The 18,785-nt window shown below is 38.4% G+C and overlaps 1 protein-coding gene across 1 annotated transcript; it reads left to right on the top strand.

Annotated features, from left to right (window-relative positions):
- Positions 1-1,094: 1,094 nt before the first annotated feature.
- Positions 1,095-18,665, top strand: NPM1 (nucleophosmin 1). The gene is made up of 11 exons (XM_058180831.1): positions 1,095-1,307; positions 2,559-2,638; positions 3,052-3,171; positions 7,811-7,904; positions 8,035-8,135; positions 9,050-9,117; positions 9,946-10,000; positions 14,021-14,119; positions 16,763-16,876; positions 17,448-17,522; positions 18,352-18,665. Exons 1-11 carry the CDS (start codon positions 1,250-1,252, stop codon positions 18,388-18,390), a joined length of 903 nt encoding a protein of 300 aa, XP_058036814.1. The 5' UTR covers positions 1,095-1,249; the 3' UTR covers positions 18,391-18,665.
- The last annotated feature ends 120 nt before the right edge of the window (positions 18,666-18,785 follow it).

The following is an 18,785-nucleotide window of genomic DNA, read 5'->3' as shown; positions in this document are numbered from 1 at the left end:
TGCCTGAGTTTATACCCTCTCTTGGGCCCCACCTTAGTGTTTCCTCTTTCTGTATAAGAAATGTATCCTGATTGGTTGTCAAACTCCCAGGTGGTGGTGGTGGTGGGGTCTTAGCTAACTTTGTAGGTTTGTCTCTCAAGCTTATTTGAGCCTTGCCATGTGGTGAACTTCTGTTGCTAGAAGGGTCCTATTGTGTTGCAGATGATGGCCCATTGTCGAAGTGGGAGAGGGGGGGGGATGAGTTTCTGCCTCTGGCCCAGGGGAAGGCAGGAAGCTGCTTTATCTTTAAAACAGGTTTCTCCATTTCTCATCCAGGGAAATATAATATTCTGCCCTTTTTAATATTTTCTAAAATATTTCATTCTTCTAGGAGAGGGGTGGGTGCTAACTTCCTACAATAGGTTTAAAACAGTGTTTCTTAGGTAGTTTTTCAGGATCCTTCCCATTTTTCAAAATTATGGACAATGCCAAAACAGATTTTGTTTTATAGATTGTATTTACTATGAAGTTGAAGCATTTGCTGCCACTACTGCTTTTCACTATTGCTTGACGGAATTCGAATATTGTATTAATTTTCAACAGTGTCTTTCAAATAATCTTGATTTTGAGGACCACCAAAAAGGTCTTCGGGCGGGTCCCAAGATGTGGTCCCAAGACCACATTTTAAAAAGCACTGGCCTAAATTCTGAACTAACACCTGGAACAAAGAAGGCGAGACCAGAAACGCAAATAACTTTTTGAGATTGACGTATTTTGTGACCCAAAAGCAGAGAGACGAGACAAAGCAAGGCAATTTTCTGCACTTGGCAGAGTAAGACCGCGAATACCAGACTTTCTGTAGGGCGCAAAAAGAACCGCTGCACGCACTTTGGGATTCCACCCCCGCGCCCCTCATTTCACGAATCTATAAACCACAGCAGTCCGAAGAGCGCCTGCGCACCCCGCGGCCTACCCTTCCCAACCGCGTGCGCCACTCCGATCACATGGCGAAGGCCCCGGCGTAAAAATCGGGGCCGCCGAGTCGCCGAAAGGTGATCTCCCCTCCTCTCGCGAGATTGGCGACTTCATATAGCTGGGAGGCGGGGCAAAAGGCGGGTTCTTTTCCAGAGGTCGCTGCCGTCTCTGCGTCGTTGGCGCCATCGTGCTCGAGTCTGCTTTTTTTTTTTTCTTTCCTCCCCTTCTTTCCCCCTTTCCTTTTTCCCGAATCTTCGGCAGCCGAGGCCGGTGCTTTTCCAAGCGCGCCAGCAGCATGGAGGACAGCGATATGGACAACATGGGCTCCCTCCGCCCGCAGACCTTCCTTTTCGGTAATGTAGATGGGCTCTTTTCTCCGCCGTCTCCCCTCCGCGCCCACTTCCGCTGCAGGGGCGGCAAGGCTGCGTCTCCTCCGCTGGGCCTTCGCACGTGGCCGGGGTTTGGTGGGGAGGAGAAAACGGCATGCGGGACCCGGAGAAATGCTGCATATTTTGAGGCTGGATCCTCCTCCTCCTCCCTCTTGAAAGTACTTGCTGCTTCTTTCCTCGCCACGTGGTCGACTTTGGGATTCTCTCTCTCTGGGACTTTTTAAATCGCAGCCCCTTTTCCATTTTTCTTTGCAAACCTTTGCATTCGGGTTCGTTAAGGCCACACGCCAAGCGGTGGTTTGCAGGCGCTGGAATTCTTAACGGCGGTAGCCGAGTTCAGTTTAGCCCAGCAGCTTGTGCGAATCCCGATCACGGGTTTAATAAAGTCAGAAGAAGTGTAGGAGAAGGAGAATATAAGATATATATTTATTATATATTATTACTTCCAATCTTATATATATATATATATATATATATATTATATTATATATATAAGATTGGAATATATATTCCAATATATATATATTATTACTTCCAATCTTACACGGGAAAAGACCCGAACATACCAAAACCTGCATATATATATAGAGAGAGGGGGGGGGGAGTGAGTAGTATATATTTATAAGTGTATAAGTAGGATATGGAAGTTTGCTCGCATCAATAGTCCGTCTCTTGATTACGGTCGCTTGAAATCTGTACCGCTGAAAAAGAAAGCTGACCCTGCTGGGGAAAAAAAGAAAAAAGCGCCAAGGAGCCATCATGCCAGTTTTATTACTGGGAAATAGGCAGGGGAAGAAAGACCAGTGGCCACGTGCTTCCGTAGGTAGAGCCGGGTGCAGCTTTCTTGCAAAGGGTAGATGGCAACGTGGTTTTTTTTATGGCCTACAGGCAGAATAAGAAAGCAGGTTCGCTGCTGCTACCTGCTGCTACCTGCAAATTCTAAATCAGTTGTACTAAATCAGTTGGCAATGTGGAAGATTAACTACCCCACCCCCCTTTTCTGGGAGCTGGGTTCATGGCAGTAGGCTTTGGGAAACAAACTTCTGTAAAATATTTTTTACTATATTTTTTATAGATAGGTGTAATTCACATGTATTTTGTATTTTGGTCTGAAATGGAATTATTTTTTCCTTTTTAATAAAAAAGGAAAAATAATTAAATTGGAATATGAAATTTTCTATTTAATAATTAAATGGTCATAATCTGTTTCTGCAGGCTGTGAGCTGAAGGGAGACAAGCCATATCACTTTAAGGTGAACGATGAAGAAAACGAACATCAACTTTCTCTAAGAACAGTAGGTTTAATTTTTTTCCCCTCTTGGAAATTTCTCAGTTTGTGAGTCAGAACACTTACTTGACAACTTGCTATTTGAGCATGCTTTGCAGTTGTTTAAAATGCTCTTAATCATCATATAAAGTACCTTCAGATATGCATAATCAGCAATTACTTGCTTAATATGCAAACTAGTTAGGGTAGCATGTGCCCAGTTGATATATTTCATTATTTATTTTTTTACTTATTTTTTTTAAATTTTTTGAATTTATATCCCGCCCTTCTCCGAAGACTCAGGGCGGCTTACATTGTGTAAAGCAATAGTCTCATCCATTTCCAGATAGGTAATAAAACCACATTTTCTTTTACTAGTGATTGCTGTAGGAGGTACTTGAGACTGTAAAGGAAGATCTAACATTGTGTCTTATAATGCAGGTTAGCTTAGGAGTTGGTGCTAAAGATGAATTGCATGTTGTTGAAGCAGAAGCATTGGACTATGAAGGCAACCAGATAAAAGTCACATTGGCATCCTTGAAGATGTCGGTTCAGCCTACGGTAAGAATATTTCTTGTTTAGTAAAATGTGTAGCAAGCATTACAAACATTGTAAAATGTTATTTTGGCAATGGTTCCATTCTTACCAATGAAAATTTTAAATTGCTTTAAGTACATTGCTTTCTCTGCTTGAAGCCATTATGGGAACTTTGGGTAACAAAAATTGAGTATCAGTGTTTGTACTTAATTGTTTTTTCAGTAAAGTTTTAAAAATAATTTACATAATAAAAGTGCATTTTGATGAATATGTTTCAGTTATTTCAATCAGTCAAATCTTTGTTCACAGACCAACGAGTAAAATACAGAAACCAGTTAATTAAAATACCCAATTTTTTGTTTTAGCAATTGTGGATCCTATAATATTCCTAATCTTATTCTTTCACTCTCCCACTATCTGATTCAGTTTGTTACTGGAATCATTTTTCCTGCTGAGGTCACATAGATCCATAGCTTCAATAGAGAAAGGAAGTTGGATAGAGTTACCTTCTTCCTTGAATTATGTCAATTGATTTGTTCTCCCCTTGGTGTTCTCAGCTGGATTCGCTATATAAAACTATACTTGCCAGTTATCCTAGTTTGGATAATTGTGTATCTGCTATTCGATAAACAAGAGGACAAATAAGAATGGAAATGGAAGGAAACTTCTCATATTAGTACAAAGTAGACTGTCTTGAAATGTACCCCAAGAGTTATGCAAGTAATTACAGGCCGGCATCTATTTATAATTCAAACTCTGCTCAATGGATTTGGATTTTTTAAAAGAAAGTACCTATTGTAACAAATATGTTCATTATCCTACTAGCTTATTAAGGATTTTACTTGTGAAGATGAGTGCTTTTTTATATCCCTATAAATTGTTCTTAGAAACCTTTTATTTATTGCATTGTTATATTACTATTGACAGGGCTTGACCTAATTGGTAACTACTGAGAATTGACGTTATTCAATAAACTTTTAAAAATCTAATTGGCCTTTTAATAGGAGAAGGGTCTCACTTAATAGACAATCACATTCAACACACATTAAAAATAATTTTGCACATGCTTTGACCCAACAGTTCACATTTGATTACAATGCTTATTGTTGCAACCTTTCGTAACAAGATAGGAAATTCATTAAAGGAGATTTGAATGTAGCCCTTAGTGGGACTCAGTCCCCTAATTTTTACCATGCTTACTATTTTCATTCTCTCATAGCATAGCAAACCCCCCCCCACAAGAAACTAAAGAGGTCTCTTCCATGATCCAGATTTTTCATTAAGGCTTTGTTTTAATGACTCAAGAGCTGTTGGTTGTGAGGCAGGAATTCTCCATACACAACATGAATTGTCATTCATTTGTTTATTTCTTCAGCTTGGACCTCCAATTTCTCTAGAATCTTTTTTCTCCTGATCCTCCTTGGAACACATATGTGATATGCTTGCCACTGGAGAATATCTTCTTAAGCATTGAATGCCTTTGTCTTAATGAGCTGATTCTAACCTTTTTTTAAAGAAAGATCTTTTAAATTTTGTCAGGATGGCTTAGTTTCATAGTTTCAGTCTAATTCGTAGACTGCAACTTGAAAATGCCTTGAAGTAATTGAACAAAAATTGAAAACCAGGAACAACTTGATTAGGAAAATTGCAGGAACAGACTGGGGAGCACAAACAAAACATTTTGTAGAGTGCCACAATTATTAGAATGCTGTATTGTTGAATACTACATACCTGTATGGGGAAGAAGTCATACAAATAAGATTGTTGTTCACCTTAATGGCTTTACGAGAATATCTCAAACCCTGAAATCCACACCGCTCTCATGGCTCCATGTTGTTTCTAACGTTACCCCTACTGATTTCAGGCGGCAACAGATAGTTGAGAGTGGAATACCAACCAGTACATAAGATATTACTTTGTACCTTTTCACCAAGCTAAAGTCTAGGAAACCAATTTGGGATAACATACCACAGTTTTACAATCTAGATAAAGAATGGCGATTAAATTGAGCATCTTTTAAGAACTATAACCTAATGGACCACCCAGGTCCAAGAAAACCACTCCTGGAATGCAGTTACCCTAAAAATATGGAGCCACCTGAATAGAGTCAGGCCAGGCCAGAACTAAGGCAAAGCTCTTTAAATGGAGAATGGCCGAGAGCCTGCAATGTGATAATGCCGGCTGGCGGCCCCCAGGGGAAGGGCCTTCTCTGTTGGAGCTCCTACTCTCTGGAACGACCTCCCCCCCGGTTTGCGCCAAATATCTGACCTTCGGACCTTTCGTCGGGAATTAAAAACTTATTTATTCATCCAAGCGGGACTGGACTGATTTTTTAGATTTTTTAAATTTCTAAATTTTAAATTTTAAATTTTTAAATTTTCTGTAATTTTATATGGGGTATTTTAGGTTGGTCAATTTGACGGTTTTAATTCGGCCACTATTGAATAGGTATTTTAAATTGATTTTTAACTTTGTATACTTACTGCTTTTTATCTTGGCTGTACACCGCCCTGAGTCCTTCGGGAGAAGGGCGGTATAAAAGTTTAATTAATAAATAAATAAAATAAATAAATAATGTAATTTAAGAATTCTCAAGAAATGTCATGATCTCATCTCGGACACACTAGAAGCAGGTGGTTCCCATTGTGATTATATTGTGATACATTATGGTGATTTTATTATGGTTTTATCTTAATTTAATATTTTATCGTATATTGTCCACATGCCATATATTTTTTATTTTTATTTTTTTTTGTTTACATTTATATCCCGCCCTTCTCCGAAGACTCAGGGCGGCTTACAGTGTGTAAGGCAATAGTCTCATTCTATTTGTATATTTACAAAGTCAACTTATTGCCCCCCCAACAATCTGGGTCCTCATTTTACCTACCTTATAAAGGATGGAAGGCTGAGTCAACCTTGGACCTGGTGGGGCTTGAACCTGCAGTAATTGCAGGCAGCTGGTTTTAATAACAGGCTTCTTACAGCCTTGAGCCACCACGGCCCTTTCTACATATATGTCTACATATATTTGCTGATTATTTAAACTCATATTTGTATATCACTGACTGTAACCTCTGTAGATGCCATACACTAAATAGACTGCAACTCCTGCATCCAAGTTAGTAATTTAGAAATAATTTCAGTTCTTTCCACTTTATTGGAAATGCTACCTGGTTACAGTCAAGTCTCTATTGCTAAAAATAATGGATTCCAATATTTTGTGGAATGGTAGCTTGAGCAAAAAGTCAGATTTTAATTCATGCTTGGTGATAGAAAGTCCTGTAAGGAGAGAGCAATTATTCAAATACTGTTTTTAAGCAGGCGTAACTAGCTATAAAAGCTACAGCTTTAAATTATTTCCTTCAGCAGAGCCCATGAACAAAGATTCCTGTTCTTCCCCATGTCAACAAATATTGATGAACATCTCTCTTTATCTAATGAACCAGTACATAGCAGAGTTACATATTTGGCAAGCTCTGCCACCAGTGCTCAACAAGAGAGAAAGCGCTGTAATACTGATTTTAAGCATAGAGTCTGAAAACCTCAAGATTTAAGCACTATGCACATCAAGCTGAAAGCAACGTACGCTTTGCAATTCACAAAATATGATTATGAAGACTTCTGTAAACGTGCAGAGAACTGGGCAGAAATGTATCCTTGCGTTTAAGGTACTAAAAGTCTAGCAAAATTAGGCCCTTCATATCCTGAATTGGAAGTCACTGATAACTGATTCTGTACATCTGCTTCAGTTCTAGTTGTTATTGAAAGGCAAACAATTGCCTATTCATAAAGTTTTGATTTGAGTTGTGGCATCTGAGTAGCCCAGCAGTATGACTATATGCTTAAATGATTGCTGTTCTGCATTTTCTTGTTCTGCCAATACTGTGAAAGAACCAGGATTGGAAAAAACTGAAACTGTCTGAAATCTTCCCCCCCCCCTTTTTTTTTTTTTTTACAACCGTGTAATTTGAAACAAACACTTCAAAGGACCTTTTATGGCAAGCTTGCTTTGCTCTAAGTTTGTGATAAAACTTTTTTTTTTATGTACTTGGTTTGAATAGTGCAATACAAACATTTTTGAGTACGTTTTTATGTTTAAAATGAAAATGTATGGAAATACATGCAGCCTAAAGAACAAAAGCGTGGGGACCAGGGATCATATTCTGAAGTAAGGATGCTGATACTGAGAATATCTGGATTTCAGCCTTCTGATAATTAGATGGGGGAGTCCCCAGAGCATCTTTCCCTGCTGGGCCATATGGGTGGGGGGGAAGATGCAACTGTATCAAAGGAACAAATTTGTGCAGTAAGTATTCCCTTGAATTTTACCAAGAAGCCTACTGGTAGCCTGTGAAACACATTGGTTATTCTCTGAACTGGCTAGGGTGCCAAGTAGGTAGCTGTATTTTGGGTCTATGCACCCTCAAGGGCATTTACATTTCTTCCCCTTTCTTTGCAAAAAACTCTCCTTTTTTTGTCTTTCCCGAGTTAGTTATCTTAACTTTGAGCAAAGGATCCTTTTTTGGATTGAAATCTTTAGCTTTGTTTGGAAATATTGGCAATCTCCTTCAGCCTGGTTTGCTTTGAATTCTAGTTAATGATGTCTCTGCTTGTCACATTTTTTTTTCATTTCAGCAGAACTTTCTATTTTTCTTTTAAGGTTTCATTAGGTGGCTTTGAAATTACACCTCCAGTAATCCTGAGATTGAAAAGTGGTTCAGGGCCTGTTTATGTCAGTGGACAACACCTTGTAGGTATGAACATTTATAACATTCTGTGTTTTAATTTGGGTTATTATTTCCATTCAGCTTGCTAAAGTAAATTTAGTTAAACTGTTCTCTTTGTGGTTGAAAACTTCTGGTTTACTCTTGTCTTCTGTAACAGCTTTAGAGGAAGAACCAGAATCTGAAGATGAGGATGAAGATAAAGTACAACAAAATATGGTAAAAAGACCTGCAGGTGTGACATTAGCTAAAGTTCCCCTGGTAAGCATCTAATGGAATGCATTATTTTGACCTGCAGGATTTTAGGAATACAGGTATTCCTTGACTTAGGACTACAGTTGAACCCAACATTTCTGTTGTTAAGTGAGACATTTGTTAAGTGAATTTTACCCCATTTTACGACCTTTTTTGCCACAGTTGTTAAGTTAATCACTGCATGTGTTTGTTAAACGAATTTGGCTTCCTGATTGACTTTGCTTGTCAGAGGGTTGTAAAAGATGGACATGGTCCTGGGACACTGCAACTGTCATAAACATGAGTCAGTTACCAAGTGCCTGAATTTTAATTGCGTGACCATAGACATTCTGCAGTGGTCTTCAGTGTGAAAAACGGTCAAGTCACTTTTTTCAGTGCTGTTGTAACTTCGAATGATCACTGAACGAACTTGTAAGTCAAGGACTACCTGTATGCCTGTGCTGTAAATTTATCCACAAATTTAGTTAGCAAAAGAAAATACTTTTTGCAAATCAACCTTATGAGTAAAACTGAATTTTCTGAATGCGTGGTTCAACTGCTTCTAGTGTGAAAGGTGAAAGAAACAGATTAACCATTTTTGTACTTTGATTTGACATTCTGGATAATTTTTAAGGAATTTTTTTTTTATTTTTAACAAACAGGCAGACATAAAATCATCATCAATCCAAATACATTGTGTTGATGGGTTGATCCCCAATCCTGTGTGCCCGTATACATTCCAATTAATTTATCTAAACTTACATTTTATCAGTATGATATGTATCTCAACTATAATCAAATAATTTCTAATTAATTATAACGTTTCAATTTCTCCTTTAAAATCAACTGACATCCTGGAATAATTTTTAATTATCTTATTTTTATACATAAAATTAGTATTGAAGTTGGCATGTATCTTATGTTACATTTGTTCTTTCAAGAAAAAAGCAAGGATGGCAGATAAGGATTTTGAAGATGATGATGATGATGACGATGACGATGAAGAAGAGTATGTTATATTTCAGTAATCTATTGTGTTTAAATAAATAGCCTGGGCAGGAGATACAATCAAAATACATTTCCCTAGAGTTGTTAAATATATTTTGGGTATATATTTTAGCGACTTTAAAAAAATCCTCTATTACATGCCTGAATTTTACCTTTGATTAGATAATGGGTGGAAGTATGACTTTATCAAAGAGTCTAAATTTTAATACACTTAAGGAAGTGGTCACACAATTAGGCTTTTTGTGAAATTTCCATTGTTTCGTTCCTATTGATTTGTTTTTCTTCAGCTTATTCCAGTAGGACCATCTGTTGGGAGAGGGGTCAAAAAAGTCAAAGATGATGGGCAAAGCCCTGTGATCAAAGTTGCTACTCTTAATGTGTGTTACATACAAAAAAGAGAGACAGCTGTATTCCCCACTTGGGAATGGGACAACTCGCAACAGCCAACTCATGCCCAACTCGTTGTGGGACAACTTGCCATAGGAAAGCCCACCGTGGGACAATTTTAACAATTCTATTTATTTAAAATAAAAAATTTTTTTTTTAATTTTTGCCATTCACATTTCATTCTGTCCCTCCTTTGGATCCTTTAATGATTCTATTCCACCATTTCTTTGATATTAGTGTAACTCTTGTCCCACAGCAACTTGTCCTGCGGCGAGATGGCTGTGGTGAATTAGCCATGCTGAGTTGGCTGTGGCAGTTTGTCATAGCCCCCCCCCCCCCCCCAATCCCCTGTTTGCTCTAATGTAAAATTGGATATGGGGATATCAAATTTATTAGACTTAACAGGCTTTAGGAATTTACATAAACTGAATTTTGATTGTAGTGATGATGAAGATGAGGATGAAGAAGAGGAGGAAGATAAGACTCCACAGAAAAAAGTAAGTTATTTCTACTCAAAGTGTTTCATTCTGAGATGAAAGTAGACTTAAGGTATACATAACATAAGGTATACATAATATACATAAAAGGCAGGGCTAGATGAATCAAAAGTAGGAATTAAGATTGCCGGGAGAAATATCAACCTCAGATATGCAGATGATACCTCTCTAATGGCAGAAAGCAAAGAGGAACTAAAGAACCTCTTGATACGGGTGAAGAGGTGAGTGCAAAAGCTGACTTGAAACTCAACATTAAGAAAACTAAGATCATGGCATCTGGCCCTCTCAATTCCTGGCAGATAGATGGGGAAGAAATTGAGGTAGTGACAGATTTTATTTTTCCTGGGATCCAAGGTCACCACACATGGGGACTGCAGCCAAGAAATTAAAAGACGCTCCTGGGGAGGAAAGGTATGGCAAATCTAGACAGCGTACTAAAAAACAGAGACATCACCCTGAAAATAAAAGTATATAGTCAAGGCTATGGTTTTCCCAGTTGCAATGTATGGCTGTGAAAGTTGGATCATAAGAAAGGCTGAGCGTCAAAGAATTGAGGCCTTTGAATTCTGGTGCTGGAGAAGACTCCTGCGAGTCCCTTGGACTGCAAAGCGATCAAACCGGTCAGTCCTAGAGGAGATCAACCCTGACTGCTCTTTAGAAGGCCAGATCCTGAAGATGAAACTCAAATGCTCTGTCCACCTAATGAGAAGGAAGGACTCACTGGAGAAAAGCCTAATGCTGGGAAAGATTGAGGGCAAAAGAAGAACGGGATGACAGAGAACAAGGTGGCTGGATGGTGTCCCTGAAGCAGTCGACGTGAGCTTAAATGGACTCCAGAGGACAGGAAGGCCTGGAGGAACACTGTCCATGGGGTCGTGATGGGTCAGACATGACTTTGCAACTAACAACAACAACAAAAATACATAACAGAACTGAGTTTAAAGGATTCAAAGATGAATGTTTCCTTTTTTGAATATTTTTTTCTGCTTTTCAAAACATTTTGGATGGACAGCATGCATCAATACAGTCTTAGTGTTTTATGCACCTTGTTGCTTCTAACTCTGAAATTGGGTTCCTGTATTCCATATGCAGAGCATTATTTTCCTGTCTTCTCCCTGCTATTACATGCACTAGTGGACCCATTTAGGAGCAGCTTTTTTGTCTCTTTCCCCAGAAAATACCTTTGCTTTTTCTCTGTTTCATGCCTTCTCACATTACTACTCTGAACGGTTTCCAGCAAATGTCTGGAAGTCAGTGTTGATACCATTCAGCTGGCACAATGGGCTATTTTATCTTTTCCGTATATGCTTGACTTTCTGTGAAGGAAAACAAAACTGCACCTGGCTGTACTTAAAAAGAGGTTAAAAAAAGTTTGGACCGGAAGAACATTTTGTGAATCATAAGATAGAAAGAGGAAGATATTTTTTCTTGTCTTACAGGGTTTTTTTAGGATTAAATAGGAGAAACAACATCCTATTTCTATTACAAGTTGAAAACTGAAAAAGGATGGCACCGAGCTGTTTCAGATTGCTTTTGTTTAAAGAAGTGCTTGGATTAAATTATAAAAGAATTTGCTTTCAAGTTAAGGAACGTAAAGTGAATTTTCCTGCATTTGGCTCAATAGTTTAAATAGTTAAATAATTGGAGGCAGCATGAGGAGGTAGAGCTGTAGCTTAAAATAACAGTTTGATTTTCTTAGAAGATAAAAATTGTTATAAAACAATTCACTCTCACAGTTCACTCTCCATATAGATAGATAAATGGTTGAAATAAGTAAATATTCAGTCAGACATGGTTTCCATTTTGAATACGTGATTCTTACAGGTAATATTTTTGGTTGACTAATGTTTTTTCAGAAAATGCAGAGATGTATATTTCTTGTAAACCAAATTGTTCAATCAGGCTACATTAGAACTAAACTGATTTAGAATCCTACCCCCACCCTCCCGCCATCCCTTTGAGGCAGAAAGCGTCTTTAAAAATAATGAATATTGTTGACTGGAAAATAAGCACTGAATTTGGTACTGCTATGACAATGGTACCTCGGTACTAGACTGCTTTGAAATTTTTCAAATTTGGTACTTGATGCATTTTGACGCAAAAATTTGTACCAATATTCGTTTGTTTGGTACTCAACACGCAAACTAGAACTTCTCATTGTCAGCTGCCTCCAGGCTCACTGCCTTTTTCAATAGAAACGAAAAGGTCATGAATTAGTCATATGGTAGCTCTTGCCCTGTGTACATCCCCTTGTCTTGGCTTCTATAGTCATTTTGTGTATTTTTGCGCTCCCCCCCCCCCCCAAACATTGGGTCCTAATAAAATGAGCAATAATAGTGTTGAGCAGAAAAGAAAATTACTTCGCACTACCATTGAGCAAAAAAATAAAATAAAAAATAGGCAAATATGAGAGTGGTTTTCGCTAGGGAATACAGAATGTCTAAAACAGTGGTAGTCAACTTGGTCCCTACCGCCCACCAGTGGGCGTTCCAGCTTTCATGGTGTGCGATAGGGGTTTTGTCCTATACTGAAGCACTTTCCTTTTTTTTAATTTGACTTTAAAAAATTTTCATAGCATTATTTAAAAACATTTTCATTAGGTTTTCATAAAATTCCCTGTGACAATTTAAATTTCTGAAAATATACTATTTATATTGCCCGCACATAAGTTTAGTTCACGTTACGTAAGTGAAATTAAATGGCGCTATAGTGCGACCGCAAACAAAAGAGCCTCGTCCCAGAATAGCTTGCGCATCTCCCCCCACATCACCCAGCTGTAACAGACAAGCAGAGCTGGTAGCCGCCCCCCAACCCAATCCACGATGTGTGAGAGGCATGTGCAGACGATACACGGCACATTGTGGAACTGGTGGGCAATTAGAAAACTTTACTACTAACAGAGATACAAAAGTGGGCGGTAGGTATAAAAAGGTTGATTTCCCTGATCTAAAACAATTGTCTCCATCATTAAGAATAAAGAAGTAACAAAGCTGTGTTTCCAAACATTCAAAGTTGAAAAGCTGTTAATTTGGATAACTGAGAAGCAGTTAGCAGGCGACAGTGTATCGGAAGGCATGAAATGTGAAAAAGCAAAACCTATTGCATGCTGATCTTTTGAAAAACAAACTAGGACTGAGTGGTGAGAGTGTTAAAAGTTTTTAAGGCCAGTCATGACTAGTTTGATAATTTTAAAAAGAGGATTGACAACCCTAGTGTTATGAGGCATGGCGAGACAGTGAGTGTTAATAAAAAGGCTGCTAATGAATTTGTCTGTGAATTTCATGGTTACGTAGAGGCTGAGGATTTTATTCCCCACCAAGTTTTTAACTGATGAGACCAAATGTCTTTAGGAAAAAATGCCGAACAGAACCTACATCGCAAAAGAGGAAGAGGCATTACCAGGTCACAAACCAATGAAGGACAGGCTTATTGTATGGTTGTGTGGGAATGCTAGTGAGGACTTAAAAATCAAGCCATTTGCAAGAAGCATAACATAAAAAACAAACTCTGCATGAGTTTGTGCATGTGGACTGGAACAGGACAATCCCATTAGGACATGAAGTCTTAGTACAAATAAAGTGAATTTTTTGTTTTATTCAGGTACAGTATTTATTTTTAGGTTTATATCATGTAAAGTAAGTAATATGCAACTATATCTTTTTACTTACTGTATTAAAAATGTGCATTGTATTTGGTTTGGGAACACATTAAATTTATTTACATTGTTTCTTATGGGAAGGTTTAGTATTCATCGAGCCTCTGAACCAATTAACGAGTACCGAGGTACCACTGTATTTGGTTAGACTCCACTGGAATAGTGAACTGTACATTTTCATTACAATAAGAACTGATAGTTAACCCTTTGTAGTAGTGGCAGGCTGTAAATTTTCATTAATTACAGCAAATATGGACAATAGCATAGACTATGGAAATTGTAGTGCAAAATGTGTGGTAAATAATAGTTTAGTTTCTTTCTTGACTATATTAAAATGAGGCTGCTAACATTTATTCTACTTTTAGCCTGCCAGAGATTCTTCTGTGAAGAAAACACCAAAATCAAAACAGAATGGAAAAGATTCTAAATTGGCAACACCAAAGTTGGCAACATCCAAATTGAAAGTGAGTAAGAAGGAGTATGTTTTATGTCAATGTTTGTTATGTATTGCTGTTTTTCTGTTTTTCTTTGTTAAAAAAAATGAAAGTGAGTATGTAGCTTAATTTTCATCATTGACTATTATATTATTAGGAAAATTGAAAGTTGTGCTAATCTAGGTTTTTGATATCTGATTGAAGTATAATATCGGTGTATTATAGGAATTAAAATAGGAATCTGCATGTATTTATGAATTGCCATGTGGATAGTTGCGCAGCTTTTTCATGTAAGCCTTTGAAAGATTAATATATAGTTTTAAGTTACACCCTAAACCGTGTGTCGGCAACCTGCGGCTCCGAGCCACATGTGACTCTTTTCCCCTTCTGTGGCTCCCTGCCACTCTGGTCGTGCAATCTGTTCTCCGCCCTGAGACACTGGCCCAACCCGGCCATGGCCAAAGCCATCCTCGCTAACACAAGGGCTGGCAGGGTAGGAATGGGATCTGGGAGGAGGATATGATGGAAAGGGGGACAGCCCTGCAGCTGAGGAGCGAGCATGAGCTTCAGTGGTGGCTTTCCTGAAGACGACCCTCCTCAAATGACACCCTGGCTGGCTGTTGCGGGGCCAGGAGGGTGTGCACAAGCGAGGATACCCCTCCTCAAGTGGGTGGCTGGGCTCGGCCAAAGCACAATGAAGGTGCACGGAGCAGTGGGTTGACTGGCTGATGGGTGAGTGTTCCCAGCGGCACTGCTCAGCTGGAGGAGTAAAGCTCAGGGCAGCGGGAAAAGGAGGCTGGTCCCGCTGAACTTTGCACGCCCACCCTGGAGATCAGGCTCGGAGAAAACCAAAGCGCCCTCATGAAATACTCTCGTCTGTCAGCTGGTCAGCCCGCCTGCACTTTTGCTGCACTTTGGCCAAGCCTGGCCGCTTGCTTGTGGACAGTATTTTGTGTGTGTGCGCAAGAGAGAAATGACGAAAAAAAGGGGAGAAAAAGAGAAATGAGAAAATAATGGAGAGAATGAGAGGAAAAAAAGAAATGAGAGAGCTGGAGGGAGAGAATGAGAGAAGGGGGAGAAAGAGGGAAAGAGAAATGAGAGAGCTAGAGGGGGAGAATGAGAGGGAAAAGAGGGAAACAAATGAGAGAAAGGGGAGAGAAAGAAAGAAAGGGAGAGGAAAAACAAATGAGAGGCAGAGAGAAAAGGGGAGAAAGAAATGACAGAGAGAGAGGGAAAATGTGAGAAGGGAGAGAGGGGGAGAGGAAAAAGAAAAATAGAAATGGGAGGGGGGGGAGAGAGACCCCTTTTCCCACAGAAAACACAGGGAGTCAAAACCTGGGTAGGGGTGTCTGGGTGGGAGTGATGTTAAGTTGGCCATGCCCACTCTGTTTTGTGGCTCCTGGTGTTTTCTGTGGGAAATGGGTCCAAATGGTTCTGAGTGTTGCAAACCCCTGCCTTGAACGATCATTCTGAGGCAGAAAGTATTTCCCCTTCAGAGCAAATGTTGTAAGCTGTGTCTGATAAATGCTTCTCCCTCTGCAGGGAAAACATCTTAAAAACAGAATGCTCAAGAGATTCTCTCCCTGTCAGTTGACACAAAATAAAAGCTAATGGCAAATTTATAAAGGCTAATATTAGGAAGAAGTACAGAAGTATAGACCTTGTTTAACAACTGTTCAGAACTTATAGTGGTGCTGAAAAGGAGACTGACTGATCCTCAAAGCATCCCTGAAGTCACATGATCACCGTTTGCATACTTTATAGCTGGTTTTCAACAAACCGAGTCAGGAAAATCACAAATTATAGTTATGTGATGTGTTGCTTAACGAGTGGATGTTTTATTTAGTGATGGTTTAGTGATGGTTAAACAACAGCGGAAGTGATGCAAATCTGGCATGGCCACATGTTTTGCTTCGCATCAGTTGCCTATCCCAGTTGTGATAGTTAAATGAGGACTTCCTATAAATGAACTGGCTGAAACAGCACAGAAGTTCAAATAAATGAAAGTAGAATGAGGTGCAGGGGAAAGACTTCTGAGTAGGCTATATCCTTGTAGAATCATCTGCAGTCTTAAGTGTTTTTTTCTATTGGGGCAACCTAGTCTACCCACATATGGGACGGAACATACTGCTTTCACCTTTCAGCCCCAATCCAGGAGCCTGGATTGTCGGTTAATATATAAAGGTAACATCTGCAGTCTTGGCTCCCCAAAGAATGAACACCTAATCCATCATCCTTGCAGAAGTCAATGGATAAGGCAATATATTCTACTGTGGATAAAATAATCAGTGAAAAAGTGACAATGACAAAAGCTATATAGTATTGGATATTATTTCTGATGAAATTTTTACTTTTGTCTACTAAAGCTAAGTTAAAAATTTTAAGACATGTTTACAGACGTGAAAATTTACTGAAAAGTTAGAAGTCTGTACTTGAAATGTCTTTCAAGTCTTTTAAAAAATACATTCCATTATATAAACTACTGAAGTTCAGGAAGCATTGGTTGCTGATACTTGACCAAATAGCATAGTGGCCCAAGATTTTTCTCTTCCTAACTTTCATATGCTTGGTTTTCCCTTCCTCAGGAAACCTGAGGATTACATATCTATTATTGATCATCAGTTTTCTTGTTCTATTGTTGAGGGATTTTAATCCTTGTTTGATATGTTTCAGACTCCAGAATCTCAAAAGGCACCAGAGACTCCCAAATCACCACGGCCTGCAAAATCACCAAAACAATTCTCTATAGAGGAGATAAAAGCAAAAATGCAGGCAATCATGGAAAAGGTAATTTTATCACACTGAATAGCTGTGGCTACTGAGATAGAAAGTATGTATACTTTTTGATATAGAAAACTTGATTTTTCAACTTGTAATGGTGAACAAACAAATCTTATGTTTTTAATTTTTGTATTTTTACAGTGGAGGGTCATCTGTATCCCCAGCTTTTCCTTTGTGCATTCTTCAAGACATATAGCATTAACTGTTGTTTGGTGGAAGAATTAGATTTTTCCTCCTGCCAATTGTAGTTTTTACTCACAATCTCCATTTAATGTATTTACCATATGAATTGCAATTTTATGGGTCTTTGTTGACAATCTCAAGCTTTTTCTAGGGCAGGGCTGTCAAACTCCTGGCCCACAGGCTGGATGCATCATGCGCTGGCCATGCCTGGTTTAGTGAAGGGGGGGAAAAGTCCTTATATGTTACGTGATGCTGCCGTGACGAAGTGAGTTTGACACTCCTGGTCTAGGGCGTTTTCATGTGAACCAGTTCTATTTTAACTAAACTTATTTGTAGCGTGAACTATAGATTTTGTAGTTCATTGTTTTAATGTTGTATTTGTCTCTTTCAATAGGGAATGAATCTTCCTAAATTAGAAGCCAAGTTTGCAAATTACATTAAGAGTTGTTACAAGGCAGAAGACCCGAAGGTAATGAAATTATGTCTTGATAAAATCACTCAAATTAACAGAACTGTGTTAAGAATTGTGTTATTTCTTCAAGTCATTACAAGAAGAAACCAGAACTGGATGTTTTTCTGATGGTGATAATGGAGAATGTTCACATTTTTCTGTGATTATTGGGGGGAGGTGTCAATAAGTCCTTTCATTAAGCCTATAGTGCTTCAATCCCATTTTTAACCAACTAAAATGCTTTTGCATGGAGCATTGCCTGATGCACTTGCCTGTCTTTTAGTGCCTATTTCTAGATCAAAATTATTTTGTAGCTTTAAGCTTTTTTCCTCCGAAGTCAAACAGCATGTGAGGAAACATGGTAGATAGTGGTGATAGTGTCAGGAACAAATTGATTGGCTTAGAGCTATAAATCTTAAATTTTGTGATCCAAATTTCTGAAAGAATGTTTTCCTTTCCCCCAGGAATTCATCCCTCAAAGAGATTTTGTGATGGAGAGTGAAATTATGGTTGCCTAAAAGAGAATTCTTGATAGTTTAAGTTAAGATAGTGAAAGGGCCTTTACTATGCTTTGTAAAATGTAAATGTAAATACACTGAATAATTTTAATCATTGTGATCTTGAGTGGGGCATTTAGTAAATGTTTTTAAAAATCGGTACACACCTGAAATTCCTGTATGTGCATCTTGTTCTAAACCTAAAACTGTTATATTCTGTACCCATAAATATTTTTGAAGCATTACATCTATTAAATAATAAATTTATTCACAAGTTTTATGGTGTTGTAAGGTTACAAAATTACAGCAGGAAACTTGGGTAAAGCTAACCTCCTTATGTATATTTCTAGGTGATTCAAGAGCTCTGGCAGTGGAGGCAGTCTTTGTAAGCAAGAAGTCAAATGGCTCCTTTTTAAACGATGGTCCTGTGTGTTTAACCATTTATACCTGATTGAAGCTTTCTCTCCAGAGTCCAATTAATGTCGTCCACATTATTTTGGCAAGAATGTATGGTCCACAATGCCTGTTCAGTTTTTTTTAATACCAAGATTCCATCCTTTTCATTTAAAATATGTATGGAAATGTTTTGATAATACATACTAGTGGTGATCTGGGAAGAAGGAGACTAAATGTAAATGTGAAAATAAAAATTTAGTATTTTAAATCGTTTTGTTGCTTTGTTATGGGAAAAAAACAATTCTGTATGAATTGCCCTACAGTCGTATCAACTGGATCACTTACTACATTTGCCCAAGGGACTTGCAGATGCTCACTTTTCCAGCCA

This window comes from Ahaetulla prasina, chromosome 1 (genome assembly GCF_028640845.1).
Source record: "Ahaetulla prasina isolate Xishuangbanna chromosome 1, ASM2864084v1, whole genome shotgun sequence".
Classification (NCBI taxonomy): Eukaryota; Metazoa; Chordata; class Lepidosauria; order Squamata; family Colubridae; genus Ahaetulla; species Ahaetulla prasina.
Note: the sequence above shows the minus strand (reverse complement) of the source record. Positions and strands in the feature narration are given on the sequence as shown.